The 22,179-nt window shown below is 45.8% G+C and overlaps 1 protein-coding gene across 4 annotated transcripts in view; it reads left to right on the plus strand.

Annotated features, from left to right (window-relative positions):
• Positions 1-22,179, plus strand: part of LOC140196863 (transcription factor COE3-like) — a 498,386-nt gene that overhangs the window by 358,948 nt on the left and 117,259 nt on the right. For all 4 annotated transcript variants that reach the window (XM_072256750.1, XM_072256751.1, XM_072256752.1 and 1 more), the window contains exon 8: positions 8,700-8,817. In XM_072256750.1, the coding sequence (XP_072112851.1) occupies positions 8,700-8,817 (118 nt within the window). The remainder of the gene's footprint in view (positions 1-8,699; positions 8,818-22,179) is intronic.

Genomic DNA, 22,179 nt, shown 5'->3' on the forward strand with positions numbered 1-22,179 from the left:
TATGACAGGAGGGGTTGGGGGAGACACTGCACAGAATTGAAATAAGCTGCAGAGAGTTGTGTAATCTGTCAGCTCCATCGTGGGCACTAGCTACCCAGAATCCAGGACATCTTCAAGGAGAGTTGCTTCAAAAAGGCGGCATCCATCATTAAGGACCCCTATTGCTCGGGACATGCTCTCTTCTCATTGTTACCATCAGGAAGGAGGTACAGGAACCTGAAGGCACACACTCGATGATTCAAGAACAGCTTCTTCTCCCCGCCATCAGATTTCTGAATGGACATTGAACCCATGAGCACTACCTCACTTTCTTTTCTGCACAACTTATTTAATTTAACTATTTTATATATACTCACTGTAATTCACTGTTTTTATTATCACATGCTTTGAAACAACACATTTTATGACATTCCAATGATATTAACTACTACTACGTCGACTCAGGCCTAGGGGGCCGGCGTCAGGCACGATGATGGACTCTCCACTTCTCCCTCTCCCTCATCAGTGTGTTCAGTTCATCTACATTAGCCGTGCCGCTGTCTTCTCGGAGCGTGTTGACCATAGTCTTGGGAGGGCGCCCAGGGTTCATCCTCCCATGCTTGGACTCTCTTATGATGACTAGGCTGGCAGGTAGCTCGGGGTGGCGTAGACAGTGCCCCGCTAGTTGCAGTCTTCTCGCCACGATTTTAGTGGAGAGCATCAGTAGGTTGTTATAGATAATTAATGATATTAAACCTGATTCTTATTCTGTTGTTTTTTTGTGGGATAGGGAATAGATAGAGTGAATGAATACATTTTGGTTTTACCCAAGGTTGGGGAATCGAGAACTAGAGTGCATTTGTTTAGGGTGATAGATGAGAGATTTAACAGGAAACTGAGGAGAAACTTCTTCACCCAGAAGGTGGTCAGTTGTATGGAACGAGGCAGGTACATTAACATTTTAAAATTAGCTTTATTTGTCATTTGTGCATCAAAAAATACAGTGAAAGGAGTTGTTTGCATTGAGGCTGTGCTGGGGCAGCCCCGAAGTGCCACCGTGTTTACAGCACCAACTTGGCATGCCTACAACTTACTAACGCTACGTCCTACCTCTTCAGAATGTGGGAGGAGGCTGGAGCAGCTGGAGGAAACCATCATGGTCATGGGGAGAACATACTAACTCCTGACAGACCTGGGTCGCTGGCTCTGTAATGATGCTGTGCTTACCTCTACACTACTATGCCAGTCAATCAAGTCCTAGAAACATCCTTACAAGCCTTCGCTACCCAGCCAGGGTTAATATCCTTGAACTTCAGAAGAACTTTGTACATTTCACCTCTTATTCTTGCAAACGAGAGAGATTACAGGTCTGGTCTACTCAATGTCTCTTCATAATGCAGGCTTTCCATCTCAAAGAGGAGCCTGATAAACCTTCATTGCTTTTCTCCATGACAAGTTCTCTTTCTTATGTAAAGAGGCCAAAAGTGTGCGCAATATTCCAGGTGTAGTCTGATCAAGGACCTATATAATTATAATGGAACATCTTTACTCCTCTACTCAAATCCTCTTTCAACAGAGGCCAACAAGCCATTTGCCTTCCTAATTGCCTGTTGCACCTGCATTTTAGCTTTCAGTGAGTTGTGCTCAAGGACGCCCAGGTCCTTTGGAACGTCAATGTTATGTTATCTCTCATTCAGCATTTCTGTCTTCCTCTGTTGGAACTTTTCCTTGCAATATTCCATAGAGATGGGTGAGTTTATAAAGGGAAATAAAATGGTAAATTGATTTAGACCATAAGACCTGAAGATATAGGAGAAGAGTTAGGCTATTTGTCCCATCGTCTGCTCTGCTATTTCAAATGGCTGACCCACTTTTCCTCTCAGCCCCAATCTTCTGCCTTCTCCCTGTATCCCTTCATGCCCTGCCTAATTTTTATTGAAATCAGAATCAGGTTTAATATCTCTGAATATCTCTGCTGTAAGAGTAGAAATTTTTTATTTTGCGACAGCAGTACACGTACATACATATGTACACATACATACGTACTATATAAATTAAATAAGTCATGCAAAAAGAAAGCAAAGAAAAGCAGAAAACTGGTGAGGTAGTGCACATGGGTTCATTGTCCATTTAGAAATCTGATGGTGGTAAGGAAGAAGCTGTTCCTAAAACACTGAGTGTTTTGTCTTCAGGCTCCTGCACCTCCTTGCTGGTGGTAGCAATGAGAAGAGAGCATGTCCCGAGCGATGAGGGTTCTTAATGATGGAGGTTGCGTTTTTGAGGCATCGCCTTTTAAAGATGTCCCCGATGCTGGGGAGGCTAGAGCCCATGATGGAGGAGGCTGAGTCTGCAACTTCCTGCAGCTTTTTCCAATCCTGTGCAGTGGACCCTCCGTACCAGGTGATGGTGCAGCAGTTAGCGTGGTGCATGTGTAGAATGTAGAAATCTGTAGAAATTTACAGGAGTGGTGATGTACCAAGTCTCCTTAAACTCCTAATGAAATACAGTCGCTGTTGTACCTGCTTCGTACAGTAGTTGAATCAATATGTTTAGCCCAGGATAGATCTATCCAGGAACTTGAAACCGCCCTTTTCACTAATTGTCACATGTACTAAGCTTGTGAGAAACTTTTATTTTGCAGGCCATCTGTAGAGATAATTTCATTACACAGTACACTGAGGTAGTATAAGCGGGTACAATAACAGAGTGCAGAGTAAAATTGTACAGGTACAGAGGAAGTGCAGTGCAGGCAGACCACAGGGCACAAGGTCATGACGAGGTAGATGTGAGACCATCTTATCGTGCCAGGGGACCACTCAGTACACTGATAGCAGCGGGGTTGTATTTGTTCTTGAGCCTGATGGCACATGCTTTCAGTCTTGTGTGCCTTCCTTCTGATGGGAGGTCAGGAGAGTGAATGTCCAAGGTGGGTGGGATCTTTGACTATGCTGGCTGCTTTACCAAGGCAGCAAGAATTGTGGACAGGTTCCATGGAGGGGAGGTTGGTTTCTGTGATGTGCTGAGCTGTGTCCAGAGCTGCCGTTTCTAGTGGTCTCAGGTAAAGTAGTTTCCGTACCAAGGCGTGATGCATCAGATAGGGTGCTTTCTATGTTACCTTGCTAAAAAATGGGGACTGCCAGATGGGACATGTCAAATTCCGAGGTCTCCTGAGAAGGTAGAGTCATTGTCACAGAGCAATACAGCACAGATACACACAGGTTCTTCAGCCCAACAAGTCCATAGAACCATGTTGTATGGACAACATGGAAAGACGCAAGGTCTGATCGATTTAAGTGCCAGGATGAATCTGAATGGTCAGGTATGGGCTGAAAAAAGCTGGCAGTGCCCGGGCCTAAGAGCATGGAAAGACCCAAAGTTTGATGGATTTAAGTGCCAGGACAAATTGGAAAGGTCAGCTACGGGCCGAATCAAGATGGCAGGGCCTGGGGCCCAGGCCAAAAGCAAGGAACAACCCAAGGTTTGGACTCTAGGATAATGTAACTGGTGGAAATATACATAATTCACAACCACCAATATTGAGTCGGGGTTTCACTTTAAGACACTGATCGGACGTGATGACATAATTGGCAAAGGGTTTTTAGCATGCTTTGTGTTCAGGTTTTGGAGTTCAATTTAAAAATGTGTTACGGGTTTTTCTTAAACATAAAACAGCTCACTTAATTTTATTTCTGAAAACTTACATAAGTGATCCTGTCGCTCGAGGACAATTCCAGAGTTATTGAACATGTCGGCCAATGCAATCGCTTTGAAACTGCCGGAATTTTGGGAGCAAAATGTTGTTACTTGTTTCACGCAGGCAGAGGCCCAACTCACTGTGCGAGAAATCACCGCCAACAACAACAAATATTTCTATGTGGTAGCGTTGCTCAGTAAGTCCTCAGCTGTGAGAATGGTGAGTCTACTAGAACAGCCGCCCGAACACGATAAATACCGATTGCTGAAAATGCACCTTTCACAGACTTCTGGACTATTGGAGTCTGAGTGTGCCAAACAGTTGCACTCCTTGCCTGGCCTTGGCTATGCTAAGCCATCGGAGCTAATGGACCACATGCTGTTCCTCCTGGGAAATCACCATCCTTGTCTTACTTTTAAAGAACTCTTCATGTAGCAAGTGCCAGATCAAATTTGCATAGCCCTTGCTAATACAACCATGATGGTCTATAGAGAACTTGGTAAAATGGCTGATCGTCCGCACTCAGCCAGGCAGCAGTGCATCGTTCCTCCTCCTTTCTTTACCTCAATAAGTCCGTTCAGCAAGTCTCCCAATATAAAAATGCCTGCGCCTGCAAAACAGTTGAAGCCGGGCCTGTGTTTTTACCGTGCTCACTTTGGTACGAATGCCAAGAAGTGCTGACTGCCTTGCAGCTTCGACAGTGCCACTGCATCTGGATATCAGAGGTCTGTGAACACCGCAAGTTCCAACTTCCAGGGTCATCTACTGTTCATTACAGACACCCTTTCAGGGCAGCGCTTCCTGTGTGACACGGGCTCAACTGAGTGTGCTGCCAGCATGGCCTATTGATTGGAACGCAAAGAGCAACGAAATTTCGCTAGAGGCCACCCACGGCAACAGGATCCAGACTTACGGGACACGGCTGGTGGTGCCCTGCTTCAGTGGGTGACGTTACACATGGGACTCGGTCCTGGCTAAAGTGACTGGACCTCTACTTGGTGCAAAGAACTGTGGGCCCAAGAACTATTAGCCGATCTTAAGAACTGCCGGCTTGTGGAAGTCAAGGACCTAGGGTCATTACCCTGGTCCCCCAGTGAGTTCCCCACAATGTCTCTGTCAAGCGCATACACCACCACATGTGAGTTTACTCGACTGCTGGGCGAATTTCCAAAACTTACCAAGCCCACGTTCTCTATTACTTTCACAAAACATGAGGTCGAGCACCACACTTCTACATCTGGCCCGCCAGTCCATGCCCACATGTGTAGACGGAACTCTGAAAAGCTGGCAACTATGAAGGATGAGTTTGCCATTGTACTTGTGGAAAGACTTGGCATTGTACGCCAGTCAAATACTCCCCAGCCTTTGCCCTTCCAATGGTCCCTATTTCTGAAGGTGGCTGCCACCCATGTGGTGATTACTGACATCTTAACAAGGTCACCACCCCCGGATTATTACCCGGTCCCACACATGCTACAATTTTCAGCATATTGGCCGTCAAGTTAATTTTTTCCAAAGTCGATCTAGTTCGGGGCTACCATCAGGTGTTTGTGTGCTCAGAAGACATTCCCAAACAGCTTTGATAATCCCATTTGCCCCCTTTGAGCTTCCGTGCATGCCGTTTGGGCTGAAAAATGCAGGTCGGACTTTCCAGTCTATATTAAAAGACTTAGATTTTCAGTTTGGTTACCTGGATGACATAATTGTTGCCAGTGCATCCAAATCCGAATATATATCTCATCTCCGCACACATTTCAAGCAACTAATCCAACACAGGTTGATTATTAACCTTGCCAAATGTCTGCTTAGGTTGTCAGTCATTGACTTTTTCAGCTATCGCATCTCTGCAGAAGGTCCAAAACCCTTCCTATCAAAAGTAGTCACTATTATGGATTTTCTACTGCCCCACACTACCAAAAGACAACAGGAGATCTTATACATGGTGAGTTTCTATCACCACTTCATTCCACGAACTACTGAACTTACGCTTCCCCTGTGTAGAGCGCTTTAAAGCAATATCCCTGATCGTGTGCTTGACTGATCAGCAGACTAGACCGGGGCATTTAAACTCTTTCCAATGCCACCCTACTGGCTCACCCACTCCCCAACGCACCTATAGCCATTACTACTGAAGACTCAGACTATGCTGTGGGTGTAGTGCATGAATAGTTAGTCAGAGACATGTGGCAGCCGCTTACCTTCTTCAGCTGGCGGCTCCATACCCCCCGAAATTAAGTACAGGATGTTTGACCGTGAGCTTCTTGGTCTCTATCTGGCCATCCATCATTTTCATTTTCTTCAAGTGGATTGTAATTTCACAGTGTTCATTGACCACAAACCCCTCAAGCACATGGTGGCCAAAATACCAGACCCCTGGTGTGCATAGCAGCAATGCCACCTGGTCTACATATACAATATATCAAGGGGTTGAGGCCATACACGTAGGGGTTGACAATGCAACTTAGCAGCCGACCAATTTACTTACCCAGAGGTCCAGGCTTACTGAACAGCAGTCATGGGTCCGCGGTTGGCTGACACTAGGTTTGGGGAAGCTAGGGTTTCTCTCCCGTGCAATGTTTCAATCAGTCACCTTGCCCCGCAATCTGGAGACAAACTGTTTTTGACTTCATATATGTCCTTCCGCATCCGGGCCGGAAGGCCTCACAGAAACAGGTTGCGCTAAAGTTTGTGTGGCAGGGCATTAAAAAAGATGTTGTGCGTGATTGGACTGCGGCCCCTGTGGTGTGCCAGCAGGCAAAAATTAACCGTCATGTTCGGGCACCATTGGTACCTTTTGAGGTCCTTGAACGACGGTTTAACCATGTCAATGTGGGCCTTGTCAGTCCTCTTTTCCCTCCCGCAGTTTCATACATTTCCTTACCATGGTGGACTGCACCACCAGGTGGCCAGATGTCATACCTCCAGCAATGACAATGGCTACAGATGTAGCTTAGGTGCTCATCAGCATCTGGGTTGCTTGGTTTGGCACCCCTTCTGATATTTCCTCTGACTGCCATCTGCATTTCATATCTGACATCTGGGCTGTGATAGCCCAGGACCTCAGCGTTAGGCTGATTCACATCTGCAGTCCAATGGCCTATGTTTGTGCTCTCTCTGCTCCTTAAAGGTGGCCCTGAGGGATTCCCTGAGGGGTGAGCATTGGTGTGATTGTCTCCCATAGGTCCTGCTGGGGCTTAGAACAGCTCCAAAAGAGGACCTGCAGTCGCCCGTGGCTGGGTTGGTATATGGACAATGGTTACAAGTGCCAGGTGACACCATGACAGCCTGGTTGGCCTCTCAACAGCATTCCACCCTCCTCAGTAAATTCAATTCCTTTTCACCTATTCCTACCTCCTATCACGGCGTACAGCACTCCTGGGTTCCTGGTGACCTACATTCCACTTCGTTTGCTTTCATCTGCACGCCAGCATCTCCTTAGGCTCCCTCATGATGACCAGTTCTGCGTTTTGGAATGGGGAGGAAAGGCAAATATCATAGATGAGAGGAGTAAACCTGAACTTTTTCAATAGATCGCCTTAAACTGGCCCACCAGGATTTGCACAATCCCGCTACCGTGCCCCTGGGATCATGACATGACCATGAGCATGTCAGCACACCTCTGGACGAGCCAGAGGCACCTACTGCTCCCCCGTCCACGGAACATGGGACCTGAGCCAGGCTGCTTGTCCGAGCTCCGGGCAGACTCTCAATGCCGGTTTTAATTAATTCGGGGGGTGAGGGGTGGCCTGTGTAGAATAACGTAATTGGTGGAAATGTACACGACTAACAACCGCCGGCATTGAGTTGCGGTTTCGCTTCAAGAGGCTGGTCTGACGTGATGATGTCATTACTTAAAGGGTTTTTAGCACGCTTTGCATTCATGTTTTGGAGTTCAATAAAATGTGTTGTGGTTTTCTCTTAAACATAAAGTGCATCACTTTGTTCTATTTACAGTAACCTACAGGATGATTTAAGCGCCGTGCCAGTTTGAAAAGTCAGGGTGTTGGGACCAGTGGCGGGGGATGGGCTGGTTCAACTCGCTGCTCCGCGAGGTTTACCTGTCTCTGCGCTAAACTGAGGCTGTGGTCTGAACTGGCTGCTGGCTTCGTGTCTGTGGACTCACTTTCGGGAACTTTAGTTCTGAATGCTATTTTCTTACTTTTATTGCTGGCATGATTTGTTTTTTTCTGCACATTGGATACTGGACAGTCTTTTTTTTCAACTGGTCCTATTCGGGTTCTTTGTTTTGTGGCTGCCTGTGAGGAGATAACGCTCAAGGTTATGTACAGTACATGTAGTTTGATGATAAATGTGTTTTGCACTCTGAACTTTTTTGTCCCCCTACTCAATCTCAATTTCCTGCATTCAGCTTAAATCCCTCCAAAGTTTTATGGAACATTTCATGCGGAGGGAAGGCCTGATAGAAGTGTGTAAAATTATGCAAAGTATAGATAGGGAAGACAGTCAGAGTCTTTTTCTTAGCTTGGTAAGACAAGTATTAGAGGGCATAGCTTTAATCTATGAGAGGGAAGGTTTAAAGGTGACTTGCATGGCAGGATTTTTTCTTACAGAGAGATTCCTGGAATACACTGGCAGGGGAGGTGGTAGAAGCAGATAGTACAGCAGTGTTTAAGCAATGTTTAGCCCGGCACATGAACAGAATCAGAATCAGGTTTATCATCACTGGAATATGTCATGAAATTTGTTGTTATGCAGCAGCAGTACATTGCAATACATAATAATGAACTAGAAATTAAAATAAGAACATGTGTTCATGGACAATTCAGAAATCTTAACAGCGAAGGGGAAGAAGTTGTCACTAAATCTGAGATATGGACTTTGTGCAGACGGATGGGATTAGTTTAACTGAAGGTCATGGCCAGCGTGTGGTCCAAAGAGGCTGCATCGGCACTGTACTGCTGTGTATGTTCTGTGTACGAATCGCTTCAACATGTGCTGTTAGTTCTATTTTAGGAAGAGGAATAAGCTGCCGCATTTATCTCTGCAACCTGCTGTCTCCTTACAGGTCGTCATCAGTACAACCATCAACGTGGATGGGCACGTCCTGGCAGTGTCGGACAATATGTTCATCCACAACAACTCCAAGCATGGCCGGAGGGCTCGGAGGCTGGACCCGTGCGAAGGTAGGTCAGATCAGGGGCGCAGTCTGACTGATTGCCTTACCAACTAAACCTTCAGTCTCTGCAGCATGAAGGGGAACCTCCCAGCCTTTCGGACTTTGATTTACATCAGTAAATTAGTCTATTATTTTCATGTGTACCAGGATACAGTGAAAAACTTTGTCTTGCATAAGACCAGAAGACATAGGAGCTCAATTAAGCCCTTAGAGCCTGATCTGATTTATTTTCATGGCTGATTTAATATCCCTCTCAACCCCATTCTCCTGCCTTCTCCCTGTAACATTTGACATCCTGACTAATCAAGAGCCTATGACAACAAATTCCACAGATTCACCAACCTCTGGCTAAAGACTTCCCTCCTAATCTCTGTTCTAAATAGACATCCCTCTTTTCTGAGGCTGTGCCCTCTAGTCCTAGGCTCCTCTCCACACCCACGCTATCTGGGCTTTTCAATATTTGATAGGTTACAATGAGATCTTCCCCCCCACCCCCGCACCATTATTTCTAAACTCCAGGGAGTACAGGAGCAAAGCCATAATACGCCCCTCATTCCTGTGAACCCCTCTGGATCTTCTCCAGTGCCAGACAAGGGGACCAAAACAGCTTGCAATACTCCAAGTGAGCTCCGATCAATGCCTTATAAAGCCTCAGAATTACATCCTTGCTTTTATGTTCTAGTCCTCTCAAAATGAATGCTAAATTTGCATTTGCCTTCCTTACCACCGACTCAACCTGCCAGTTATCCTTCAGGGAATCCTGCACAAGGACTCTGAAGTCCCAGGAGTTAAAATCTAGCATCAGAAATGGTATCATAGTAACTGCCCAAGAGGAGTTCAAAAAGCCCTCTGACTGACAGCTGTCTTGGAGTAATTTCACCCAGTCGAACCTTACAGTGTGACAGGTTGCCCCATTGAAATTTTAAAGTCATGAAGTGAATGAGGTCCTTTAGCTCACTGAGGCCACACCAACCATCAACCCATCCATTTACACTAATCCCACACTAACCTACTGCTGCTGTTGCCCGTCCACTTCGAGGTTCAACGTGGTGTGTGTTCAGAGATGCTCTTCCGCACACCACTGTTGTAACGTGTGGTTATTTGAGTTACTGTCGCCTTCCTGTCAGCTTGAACCAGTCTGGCCATTATCCTCTGACCTCTCTCATTAACAAGGCAATTTCACCCACAGAACTGCTACTCACCGGATGTTTTTTTTCCCCGCTCCATTCTCCGTCAACTCAAGAGACTGTTGTGCATGAAAATCTCAGGAGATCAGCAGTTTCTGAGATACTCAAACCATCCTGTCTGGCACCAACAATCATTCCATGGTCAAAGTCACTTATAACACATGCCTTCCCTATTTTGATGTTTGGTCTAAACAACAATAACTGGTTCTGTTGAAGGTTCTCGGCCTGAAACGCCGAATATTTACTCTTTTCCATCGATGCTGCCTGGCCTGCTGAGTTCCTCCAGCATTTTATGTCTGTTGCTTGGACTTCCAGCATCTGCAGATTTTCTTTCATTTTGTTTTTAACAACTGAACCTCTTGACCATGTCTGCATGCTTTTATTTCATGATTGGCTGATTAGATATTTGCATTAACAAGCAGGAGTACAGGGGTACCTAAGAACGAGGACTCTGGGTGTACGTGGGCACATAGACATTTATTTTTAATTCATTCAAAGGATGTGGATTTGACAGGTTGATCCAGTGATTTATTGCTATAGGCAATAGACAATAGGTGCAGGAGTAGGCCATTCGGCCCTTTGAGCCAGCACCACCATTCACTGTGATCATGGCTGATCATCCACAATCAGTATCCCATTCCTGCCTTATCCCCATAACCTTTGATTCCGCTTTCTTTAAGAGCTCTATCCATCTCTTTCTTGAAAGCATCCAGAGACATGGCCTCCACAGCCTTATGGGGCAGAGCATTCCATATATCCACCACTCTCTGGGTGAAAAAGTTTTTCCTCAACTCCGTTCTAAATGGCCTACTCCTAATTCTTAAACTGTGGCCTCTGGTTCTGGACTCACCCATCAGCGGGAACATGCTTCCTGCCTCCAGCGTGTCCAATCCCTTAATAATCTTATATGTTTCAATAAGATCCCCTCTCAGCCTTCTAAATTCCAGGGTATACAAGCCCGGTCGCTCCAATCTTTCGACATATGACGGTCCCGCCATCCCGGGAATTAACCTTGTGAACTTAAGCTGCACTCCCTCAATAGCAAGAATGTCCTTCCTCAAAATTGGAGACCAAAACTGCACACAGTACTCCAAGTGTGGTCTCACCAGGGCCCTGCACAGCTGCAGAAGGACCTCTTTGCTCTTATACTCAATTCCCCTTGTTATGAAGGCCAGCATGCCATTAGCATGATGCCATGCTCATCCCTAGTTGCCATTGAGAGGGTGGTGGTGAGCTGTCTTCGTGAACTGCTGCCGTCCTTGGGGTGTGGGTAGACCCACTTTGCTGTAGGGAGGGAATCACAGGATTTTCACCCAGTGAGGGTGAAGGAACAGCAATACATTTCTAAGTCAGGATCATGTGTGGTTTGGAGAGTAACTTCCAGAGATTTTCCCCGAGCTTTTGCTACCCATATCCTTCTAGCTGGGAGAGGTGGTCAGTTTGGAAGGTGCTGTCTGAGGATTCTTGGTGAGCTGCAGCTGTACAAACACACACACACACACACACACACACACACACACACACACACACACGCACACACACAAAAGTACACATGCACAATTATATGCACTCTCTCAAACAAACATAGGGACACGTGCACACACTCTTAAACAAAAAAAGTATGCATAAACACAAAATAGTCTGCAGATGCTGGGGTCAAAGCAACACTCACAACACGCTGGAGGAACTCAGCAGGTCCGGCAGCATCCGTGGAAAAGATCGGTCACAATTTCGGGCCGGAACCCTTCGTCAGGACTGAAGAGGGAAGGGGCAGAGGCCCCATAAAGAAGGTGGGGGAAGGATGGGAAGGAGAAGGCCAGTAGGTTCCAGGTGAAAAACCAGTAAGGGGAAAGATAAAGGGGTGGGGGAAAGGAGGCAGGGAGGTGATAGGCAGGAAAGGTGAAGAAAGGATAGGGGAAAACACAATGGGTAGTAGAGGGAGGTGGAACCAAGAGGGAGGTGGTAGGCAGCTGGGGGAGGGGGCAGAGTGACATAGGGATAGGGGAAGGGAGGGGGAGGGAAATACCGGAAGAGAATTCTATGTTCATACCAAGGGGCTGGAGACTACCTAGACAGTATATGAGGTGTTGCTCCTCCAACCTGAGTTTAGCCTCATCATGGCAGTAGAGGAGGCCATGTATGGACATATGTGAATGGGAATGGGAAGCAGAGTTGAAGTGGGTGGCTACTGGGAGATCCTGTCTGTTTTGGCGGACGGAGCGGAGTTGCTCAACGAAGCGGTCCCCCAATCTGCGTTGGGTTTCGCCAATGTAGTGGAGGCCGCACTGGGAGCACCGGATGCAAAAGATGACCCCAACAGACTCACAAGTGAAGTGTTGCCTCACGTGGAAGTACTGTTTGGGGCCCTGAATGGTGGCGAGAGAGGAGGTGTCGGGACTGGTGTAACACTTGCACTTACAGGGATAAGTGCCAGGTGAGAGATCCGTGGGGAGGGACGTGTGGACCAGGGAGTTGCGGAGGGACCGATCCCTGCGGAAGGCGGAGAGGGGTAGAGAGGGAAAGATGTGCTTAGTTGTGGGGTCCTGTTGAAGGTGGCGGAAGTTGCGGAGGATAATGTGTTGGATCCGGATGCTAGTGGGGTGGTAGGTGAGGACAGGGGGAACTCTGTCCCTGTTGTGGTGGCGGGAGGATGGGGTGAGAGCCGAAGTGCGGGAAATGGAGGCGATGCGGGTGAGGGCATCATTGATGACAGCAGAAGGGAAACCACGATCCTTAAAGAAAGAGGACATTTGAGATGTCCTGGAACGGAAAACCTCATCCTCGGAGCAGATGCAGCGGAGACGGAGGAACTGGGAATAGGGAATAGCATTTTTGCATGTGGCGGGGTGGGAAGAGGTATAGTTGAGGTAATTATGAGAGTCAGTGGGCTTGTGGAAGATGTCAGTGGACAGTCTGTCTCCAGAGATGGAGACTGAGAGATCGAGAAAGGAGAGAGAAGTGTCCGAGATAGACCAAGTGAATTTGAGGGCTGGGTGGAAGTTTGAAGTAAAGTCGATAAAATTGATGAGCTCAGCATGGGTGCAGGAAGCAGCACCAATGTAGTCGTCAATGTACCGAAGGAAAAGTTGGGGAGCAGTACCAGAATAGGTTTGGAGCACAGACTGTTCCACATAACCAACGAAGAGGCAGGCATAGCTAGGGCCCATGTGAATTCCCATAGCTACACCCTTGGACTGAAGAAAATGGGAAGAGCCAAAAGAGAAGTTATTGAGTGTGAGAACCAGTTCCACCAACCGGAGGAGGGTAGTCGTGGTGGGGAACTGGTGAGGTCTATCATCCAGAAAAGTATGCAAAGACTGAATATTTGTACTCTCACAAATGTAATATCAAGCACAAACACATATATACAAGTACACACACATATAAACATATATGCAAACACATATACACACAAATACACACACACACACACACACACACACACACACACACACACACACACACACACACACACACACGTCAGCTTAACTGGCCAATAGCTTCCTTCGTTGTAGTATGGTTGTGTAGTGATTAGCATAACGCTATTACAGCACCTGCAACTTGGGTTCAGTTCTGCCGCTGTCTGTTCGAAGTTGACATGTTCTCCCCATGACTGCGTGGGTTTCCTCTGGGTTCTCTGGTTTCCTCCCACATTCCATCGATTGATGGCTTAATCCTGTAATTGGTCATTTGGGTGTAGCTGAGTATCGCAGGCTAGTTGAGCATTAGGGCCTGTTACTGAACTGTATCTCTAAACGTCTCTAAAGACATGAAAGCAAATGCATGAATACATACAAAGACACAAACACAACACATAAAACCCTGCTGGCTAATCCCTCTTTTCCACCAGAAGGCAGTTAAGAGATTCAAGAAGTGGGTGAAATATTGACTCATTATAAACGACATCAGACTGTTTACCTCACAAGAGCTGATCACTGTGTTTATTTTGCACTGCAGCCAAGCAGTTTATTTTCACGAGTCTGATGAAAGTAGGATTCCTCTCCTTGGCAGAGTCGGAGAAGGAAGCCAAGGCATGCCAAAAGCAACTGTAAAATATCACACGGCTTGCGGAAGAAAGTAAGAATGTTGCTGAGACTCAGAGGAGCTTTGGCACTTCTCCAGTGTGGGAGGGATCAGTGGAAAATCTGAAGTGAGCATTCCCTCAGTTCACTTCCAGCAGCACCACAGAGAAAAGCAGGTGGCCATTGGACTGGCTGGATTAGGGACAGCTCTTTGACCGAAATGCACTCAGTGGCCACTTAGTTAGCTACACGTTTCATCCCAGAGCGGTCTTCTGCTGCTGTAGCCCGTCCACTTCAAATTTCAACCTGTTCTGCATTCAGAGATGCTCTTCTGCACACCACTGTTGTAACGCATGGTTATTTGAGTTACTGTCCCCTTCCTGTCAGCTTGAACCAGCCTGGCCATTCTCCTCTGACCTCTCTCATTAATAAGGTGTTTTTGCCCACAGAACAGCCACTCACTGAATTTTTTTTTAGTTTTTTTTACACCATCCTTTGTAAACTCTAGAGACTGCTGTACATGAAAATCTCAGGAGATCAGCAGTTTCTGAGATACTCAAATCACCCCATCTGTCACCTTCAGTCATTCCACGGTCAAAATCACTTAGATCACATTTCTTCCCCATTCTGACATTTGGTGTGAACAACAACTGTGACCATGTTTTATGCATTGAGTTGCTGCCACGTTATTGGCTGATTAAATACTATAATTGCATTAATGAGCAGGTGTACCTAATAAAGTGTCCACTGAATGTATGTAGCCCCACGTTCCCAGCTATGTGTTCTTGACCCTGTGAAGAATATGAAGACCTCCTCGAGGTTGAGAGAGTATTGGAAGCCATTTAACAATTTCAATCTCAGTGCAAGACAGGCAGATTTTTTGAAGCTCTGAAGCAATCCATCATCAGGAAGAGCAAGTGAAGCTTCAGTTACATACCAGCAACTGTTTTGCAGATAAAGGAGCAGATGGTTGAGATGGAGTGAAACTTTATATCCTCTTCGTAGATCAAGCCGTGTAGTAGGAAACAATGTGTGCAGATATTAGGGGGCATTGCTGGAAATTCAGAGATAACTTTGCACATAAAGATCAACGTATAACAGAGGAAATAAATGCCTCTTTTATTATCAGCTAAGTAACGCCCGTTACATCCACAGATATGGGACTCCTGCGGAAAAAAAGGGACTGAGGTAAACGATCAACCAGATTCGACAACTCTGGTCAGTCTGAGTCTGGAGTATAGCATTCACTTCCAGTCACCCGACTTCCAAGACTCTACTTCAACATTTATGGTTAAGATGGTGCTGGTGAACCTCTGCGACTTCTGGCTGGTGGCTAACGAAACAAGGACAGCAACTAAATAGTTTGTTAACCAGATTTTTTCTGTCAAACGGTCATCACAAGTAATAGTCTGTAACTTCCCTTTGGACTTGGGAGGCAATTCAATGTGGCGGAACTGAGATGAGGCGAGGTGGCAGGCCCATTGCCGAGAGTGTGGAAGAGCATGAAATATTGGGCACAGGCCGAATCGAAGACACGGGGTCCAGGTGCCAGATGGAGATTTACAGGCAGGATCGAAGCGGGGAAGTCCGGCATATCCAAGCAGCAGAACCTGCTGTTGAGACAAAGAGTTAAGTGCCCGGCCAGATCGAAAAGGTTAGGGTGTCGAGGTACGGGCCAGTTCAGATCGCTGCTTGAAGCGGTAGAACCCGATATTCCGATGGAGCTGGGCCAGATTGAAAAGGTCAAGGTGTCAGAAAGGTCAGGGTGTCGGGGCCCGAGCCGAGGTGCGGGCCAATTAAGATTGCTGCTCCACGATGGTCACTCTGCTCTCTACTGAACTATGGGACTCTCTCTTGCAGACTTCAGTTCAGAAACGCTAGTTGCTTGCGGTTACTGTTGGCATGACTTTTTTTTTCATTACGTCGTGTTCAACGGTCTTTTTTAAGGGTTATTTTATTCTTTTATTTTCTTATTGAGTTTTTTTTATTCTCTGTGCATTGGGAGTTAGACAGTCTTTGTTCATGTGTATGAGGTTTGTTTCTGGGTTCTTTCGTGTCGTGGCTGCCTGCTAGGAGACGAATCTGAGGGTTGTATAATGTATACACACTTTAATAATAAAATGGACTTTGAACTTTATCATGGGAAGGATGTGGAGGATTTGGAGAGGTTGAAGAAGAGGTTTATCGTCTTTGGTGTTTGCTGAGCTTGGCAGTTAGCTTGTAGATGTTTCATCGTCAGTTGAGCTGACATCCTCAGTGTTGGTGTTTCTCTCCGAGAGTGCTCATGTTTCTATAGGCCCCCCCATTCGCTTGCCCCAGTCCTGATTGGCTACTCCTTCAATTGACCTTTGAATTCTATTGGCTCTCGTTTCTTTGGCTCTTAGGCGTTCATACGAAGTGTCTATTTTAATATGTTTGTTTACGAAATTATCAGAAAAGAACCACATTTCTAAAAATTCTCATGCCTGCTTCATGTTTGTCTGCACCAGAACCTCCACAGTGTCCTTTCTCTGTCTTCAAGATCAGTGACAGTGGATCATCTCTCCGTACTGCCAGTTTGTGTTCCCATAAGCGAGTTGCAAGTTTACATCCTGTCTGGCCGACGTAGACCTTGTTGCAGTCTCCACAGGTGATCCTGTACACCACATTACTTTTGTCGGTTGTCTTTACCGGTACCTTGGTTCTTGAGACAAGCTTCCTTCAAGTTGCTGTTAGTTTATGGGTGATTGTGATGCCCTAAGGTTTGAGCAATGAAGCTGCCATTTCTGAGACATTCTTGCTGTAGGGCATGGTCACACATTTATCGTCTGCTTGGAATAGAAAGTATTAGCTATAAAGAGAGGTTGGACAAACTTCAGTTGTTTTCTCTAGAGTGTCAGTGGCTGAGAGAAGACCTGAAGGCATCCGTTAGTCTTGCGAGACCATGGATCTACGCCTGGAAAGTCTTCACTCTCCAGGGCGCAGGCCTGGGCAAGGTTGTATGGAAGACCAGCAGTTGCCCATGCTACAAGTCTCCCCTCTCCACGACTCCGATGTTGTCCAAGGGAAGGGCATTAGGACCCATACAGCTTGGCACCAGTGTCGTCGCAGAGCAATACGTGATTAAGCGCCTTGCTCAAGGACACAACACGTTCCCTCGGCCAGGGCTCGAACTCACGACCTTCAGGTCGCTAGTTGAATGCATTAACCACTTGGCCACGTGCCCACACCTGAAAGTAATTAATAAGTCTACAAGAGACTCCTGATGAAAGGTCTCAAACGGAAATGTCAGCTGCTTATTCCCTTCCATACTCCCCTTCCTGACTTGTTGGGTTCCTCCATCATTTTGTGTGTGTTTTGCTCTGTGTTCCCCTCATCTGCAGAATCTCTTGTGTTAATGTTTTCCATCAGAACTTACATTGTTATGAAGAACATAATCAAGGACCCATTGCACCCTGATTATTGTCTCTCATCCGGCTGGGAGGAAGATACAAAGCCCTGAAAGCATGCACCACCAGACGCAAAGACAGTTTCCACCCTGCTGTCATCAGGTTATTGAACAGACCTCCCATGAGTATATAGATGAATCACTGATCTCCCAGTCTACCTCATCATGGCTTTTAATTGCCTACCTGCCCTGCACTTTTCTCTGTAACTGTAAAACTATATTCTGCATACTGATTTCTTTTTACAACCTTGCTGTATTTACATATGGCACACGCTTTCTTGATGGCAGGAAACAATTTTTTAAAATTGTATTTATGTATTTTATTCCGGCATGATGGTGCCAATGCCTAACAGTGACAGCTTAGAAGACCACCTGATACTCTTTTTCTTCTTCAAAATATACTTCTTCTTCTGAAATGGGATCAATTCCTGCCTGTAATTTCCCTGTTAAGAAAGTATTTTTGGGCCAACTGAAGTATTTGGCACTTCTGCGATCTCCTGGGGTACTTGGCGTGGAGTGCAGCGATGGCCATTGCTGGGAGTGTACCTCTGCTTCTGTTTCTGCTTGGTACTGTGCAAGCACTGCCAGACGGCTGTTAGAACGCGCAGTCAATGTGAATGGCGTGGGAGTTAAGTTGTAAAGTAAGCTTTTTTGACTAGATCCCCTAAATCAATTTGATTGAGTCTATCTTTAAAAATATTAATGTCAGAAATGCTGCGCAGGTCTGGCGGCAGAAGATTCCGCTCTCTTGTTGATCTTGGGTAGATGGGGTACTGGCAGCAAATCTTATTGAATGAAAGAGCTTCCAATATGTGAGGTCCAGTCTGCTGTCGAGTCGAATTTGGATGTTTGATGGAGTGATGGTGTGAACTTCTTTGAAAATGAAAATTAACCGTAGTTTAATGAGTCAGTTTTCAAGTGGTTCCCATTGAAGGTTAGAGAGCATGTTGGTGAGACTGGATTTCCTGCTGTAATCGTTTAACACAAAGCGAGCTGCACGGCGTTGGAGTTTTTCGATGGACTTCTTATTGTTAGCTTGATGGGGATCCCTTAGGGCCGCGCAATACTCAACCTTTGGACGGACGATTATCTTAAATGCCATGTCCTTGACAGATTTACTACATGAGTGGAGGTTTCTTCTCAGGCTACCCAGCACTTTATTTGCTTTGCCTGTAATCTGATTGATGTGGGTAAGATTAAGATAAGATAAGATCTAGTTAAGATCCTTTCAACACCAAGGTATGGGTAGTGTGTGACTGTTTCAAGAATCTGTCCATTCATGTTATATGTCGTGTTGATTGGTTTAACTTTGTGACTGACTTGCATAGCATAACATTTAGACGAGTTGGCATCTCATCTAATCGATACTTGGCATCGATTCCAAATGGAATCCACACTAGCTCATGGTCAGTTCTGTTGCTCTGTGCAAACTAAAGCATCGAGCAAGATTAAAATCAACGAGGACGAGAGCGGAAAGTGAACGGGTGTTCAGTGCAGTCTTGCAGAGTTTGACCGGTCTCCCTCTCTCTCTCGCTGCTGCCGATGGAAGGTGCTGGAGTTCTGGAGGTCCCATGCTGTATGGTTCGATCACCTCAGAGGCTCGTGGCTTGTGGCTGTGGACTCACTTTCAGCTGCGGTTTGATGTTTAATGTGCTCAGTGCTGAAGGCGGTTTCTCATTTGGACGATTTGATCAAGGTCTGCTGCTATTGACGGGGCACTGAACTGACTGACTTGGAAGCTGTGGCCGCAGCTTTCAGCCTCCGGGCTGGCTTCGCTCGCTGCAGCAGCTGGTGGCTGTGGACTCACTTTTGGGAAGTCTACAGTTTGATGTTCAATGTTTTGTCTGTTACCTGTTTGACTTTTGCTGTTTGCGTGATATTTTCTTTTCTTCGCCCATCTGATGGCCTTGTTGTGTGGGAGTTTTCTTTAAATGAGTTCTCTGGTGTTTCTTTGTTTTGTGGCTGTCTGTGGGAAGCTGAATCCCGAGGCTGTATACTGTATACGTACTTTGAACTTTGAACTTATTTATTTAGGGATACAGCGTTTGAACAGGTCCTTCTGGCCCAACGAGCTGCACCACTCAGCAATCCACCTATTTTGCCCTAGCCTAATCACCAGAGAATTTACAAAGAACAATTGACCCACTAACCCATAAGTCTTTGGACTGCGGGGGGAAACCAGAGCACCCGGAGGAGACACACACAGTCATGGGGACAATGTACAAATTCCGTACAGGCAGCGCCAGAACCGAACTCCAAACTCTATCGCACCATAATAACATCGTGCAAACTGCTACACTGCACTCACTCACTGTCATCGCGTATGACTGCACTGAAAGTGGCTCTTCAGCCCAGCTAGTTTATGCTGAACTGTTATTCTGCCTACTGCCATCAACCTGGATCATAGCCATCCAACGGGTAAACGAAAAGAACCATCCAGGATGAGAACTGGCTGGATTTGAACTAGGGATGTTTCGATCCGCAGTCAAATGCTCTGCCACTGCGCTATGCTCCCCATAATGTGTATCTTTTAATGCGTGATGTAAACCTTTATCTCAGTCCACATGACAATACATAAACCAATACCAATATTGTAAGTCTGTCTCTAGACCCCCAGATGAATATATCCAACATTCCTTTTATTAAACTAAAGGAGTTTTCCTGTTCTGTTCTGTGGAGTCTGTTTAATCTAACCAACTTTCAGAAGGGATTGTGAAAGGTTATATGCTGGGTATTATTTCTTCCTAGCAATCCTCGCAGCCCTCCTGGGAAAGAAAGGTGATGGTTAAAAACGAGAATCTATCTGCCTGAAGAGAAGTGCCCACTATCCAATTAACAAAAACAAATGTCATAGAAAAGCAGAATGAAATAAAGGCTTGCTCTGTGCAGATTTACCAGCGAGGTGCTCAGTTAGAATCAATAAACAAATCAAAGTGCGTTGGGGTCTGTGGTCTCTGGTGACGTTACTGAATTCACAGCCCATGGGCTGCATTCAAATGCTATTGGCATTGGTTCATTATTGTCACATGTACCGAGATACAATGAAAAGCTTGCCTTCTTTACAAAGCTCAGATTGCAGTGAGGTAGGACAAGGTAAAACGATAATGAAAAATAAATTTTAAAAGATACAGAGAAAATGCAGTGCAGGTAAACGATAAAGTACAAGATCATAACAAGATTGGTTGTGAGATCAAACGTCCATCTTTTTGTCCATTCAAGAGTCTGATAACAGGGGAACAGAAATTGTCCTTGAGCCTGGTGGTACATGATTTCGGGTTTTTGTATCTTTTGCCGATGGTAGAGAAGAAAAGAGAGAATGTCTGGGGTGGGTGGGGTCTTTGATTTTTTTTATTAGCCTTATTTGTCACGTGTATATCGAAACAGACAGTGAAATACGTCATTTGCATTAATGACCATCACAGACTGAGAGATCAGCAGTTTCTGACACGTCTGGCGCTGACAATCATTCCATGGTCAAAGTTACTATGATTGCTTTTCTTCCCCATTCTGATGTTTGATGTGAATATCAACTGAGCCTCTTGACCATGTCTGCATGCTTTATGGTATTGAGTTACTGCCACATGATTGGCTGATTAGATCTTTGCATTGATGAGCAGGTGTGCCTAATAAAGTGGCCACTGAGTGTATGCGGCCATTCCGGGTAAGGATGACAGACTTCTTTCCCTGAAGGGCAGTAATGGACCAGATGTGTTTTTATGAGAACCTGGTAGTTTCACAATCACCATCAGTGACGCTCGATTTTTAATTACGGATTTTTACTTAATTAGTTGAGCTTAATTTCCCCAGCTGCCAGCGTGCCAGATCAATCACCCAGGGCTCTGAGGATAGCTCCATGATTTAACCGCTGAGCTATCACATCCTTTAGTTATTGACTGTGGGAAGACATCACTCTCTCTCTCTCTCTCTCTCTCTCTCTCTCTCTCTCTCTCTCTCTCTCTCTCTCTCTCAGTCGCGCTCTCTCTCTCTCTCTCTCTCCCTCGCTCTCTCCCTCTCCTTTTCTCCATCACTCTCATCCCTGCACCATAATTTGGAGCAGCGAGCTGCAGAGTGCCTCAAGATAAGTTCCATCAGTGCTCCTGGAGGACTTTGGAGAGGGAAGAGGAGAGAAATGTCTTAAAGCATTTGATGGCTCTGGGCCTGTACTTGATGGAGTTTAGAAAAATGGGGGAGGGGAGAATCTCATTGAAACCTACCAACTATTGAAAGGCCGAGATAGAGCGGTCATCAAAAGTATATTTCCTATAGTAGGGGATTCTAGGACCAGAGGACACAGCCTCAGAATTGAAGAACGTCCTTTTTTAACAGAGATGAGGAGGAATTTCTTCAGCCAGAGGGTGATGAATCTGTGGAATCCATTGCCACAGATACCTGAGGAGGCAAAGTCATTGGGTATATTTAAAGCAGAGGTCGATAGGATCTTGATTAGTAAAGGCATCAAAGGTTACGGAGAGAATGCAGGAGAATGGGGTTGAGAGGGTTAATAAATACTAATAATAAATAATAAATACTTTTTCAAGTATATAAAGAGTAAAAGACAGGTGAGAGTATATATAGGGCTGATAGAAAATGATTCTGGAGAAATTGTAATGGGAGATAAGAAGATGGTGGAGGAACTGAACAAGTATTTTGCATCAGTCTTCACTGAGGAATGAATCAACAGTATACCAGACACTCAAGGGTGGCAGGGAAGAGAAGTGTGCGCAGTCACAATT

Source organism: Mobula birostris, chromosome 4 (genome assembly GCF_030028105.1).
Source record: "Mobula birostris isolate sMobBir1 chromosome 4, sMobBir1.hap1, whole genome shotgun sequence".
In the NCBI taxonomy this organism is placed as follows: domain Eukaryota; kingdom Metazoa; phylum Chordata; class Chondrichthyes; order Myliobatiformes; family Myliobatidae; genus Mobula; species Mobula birostris.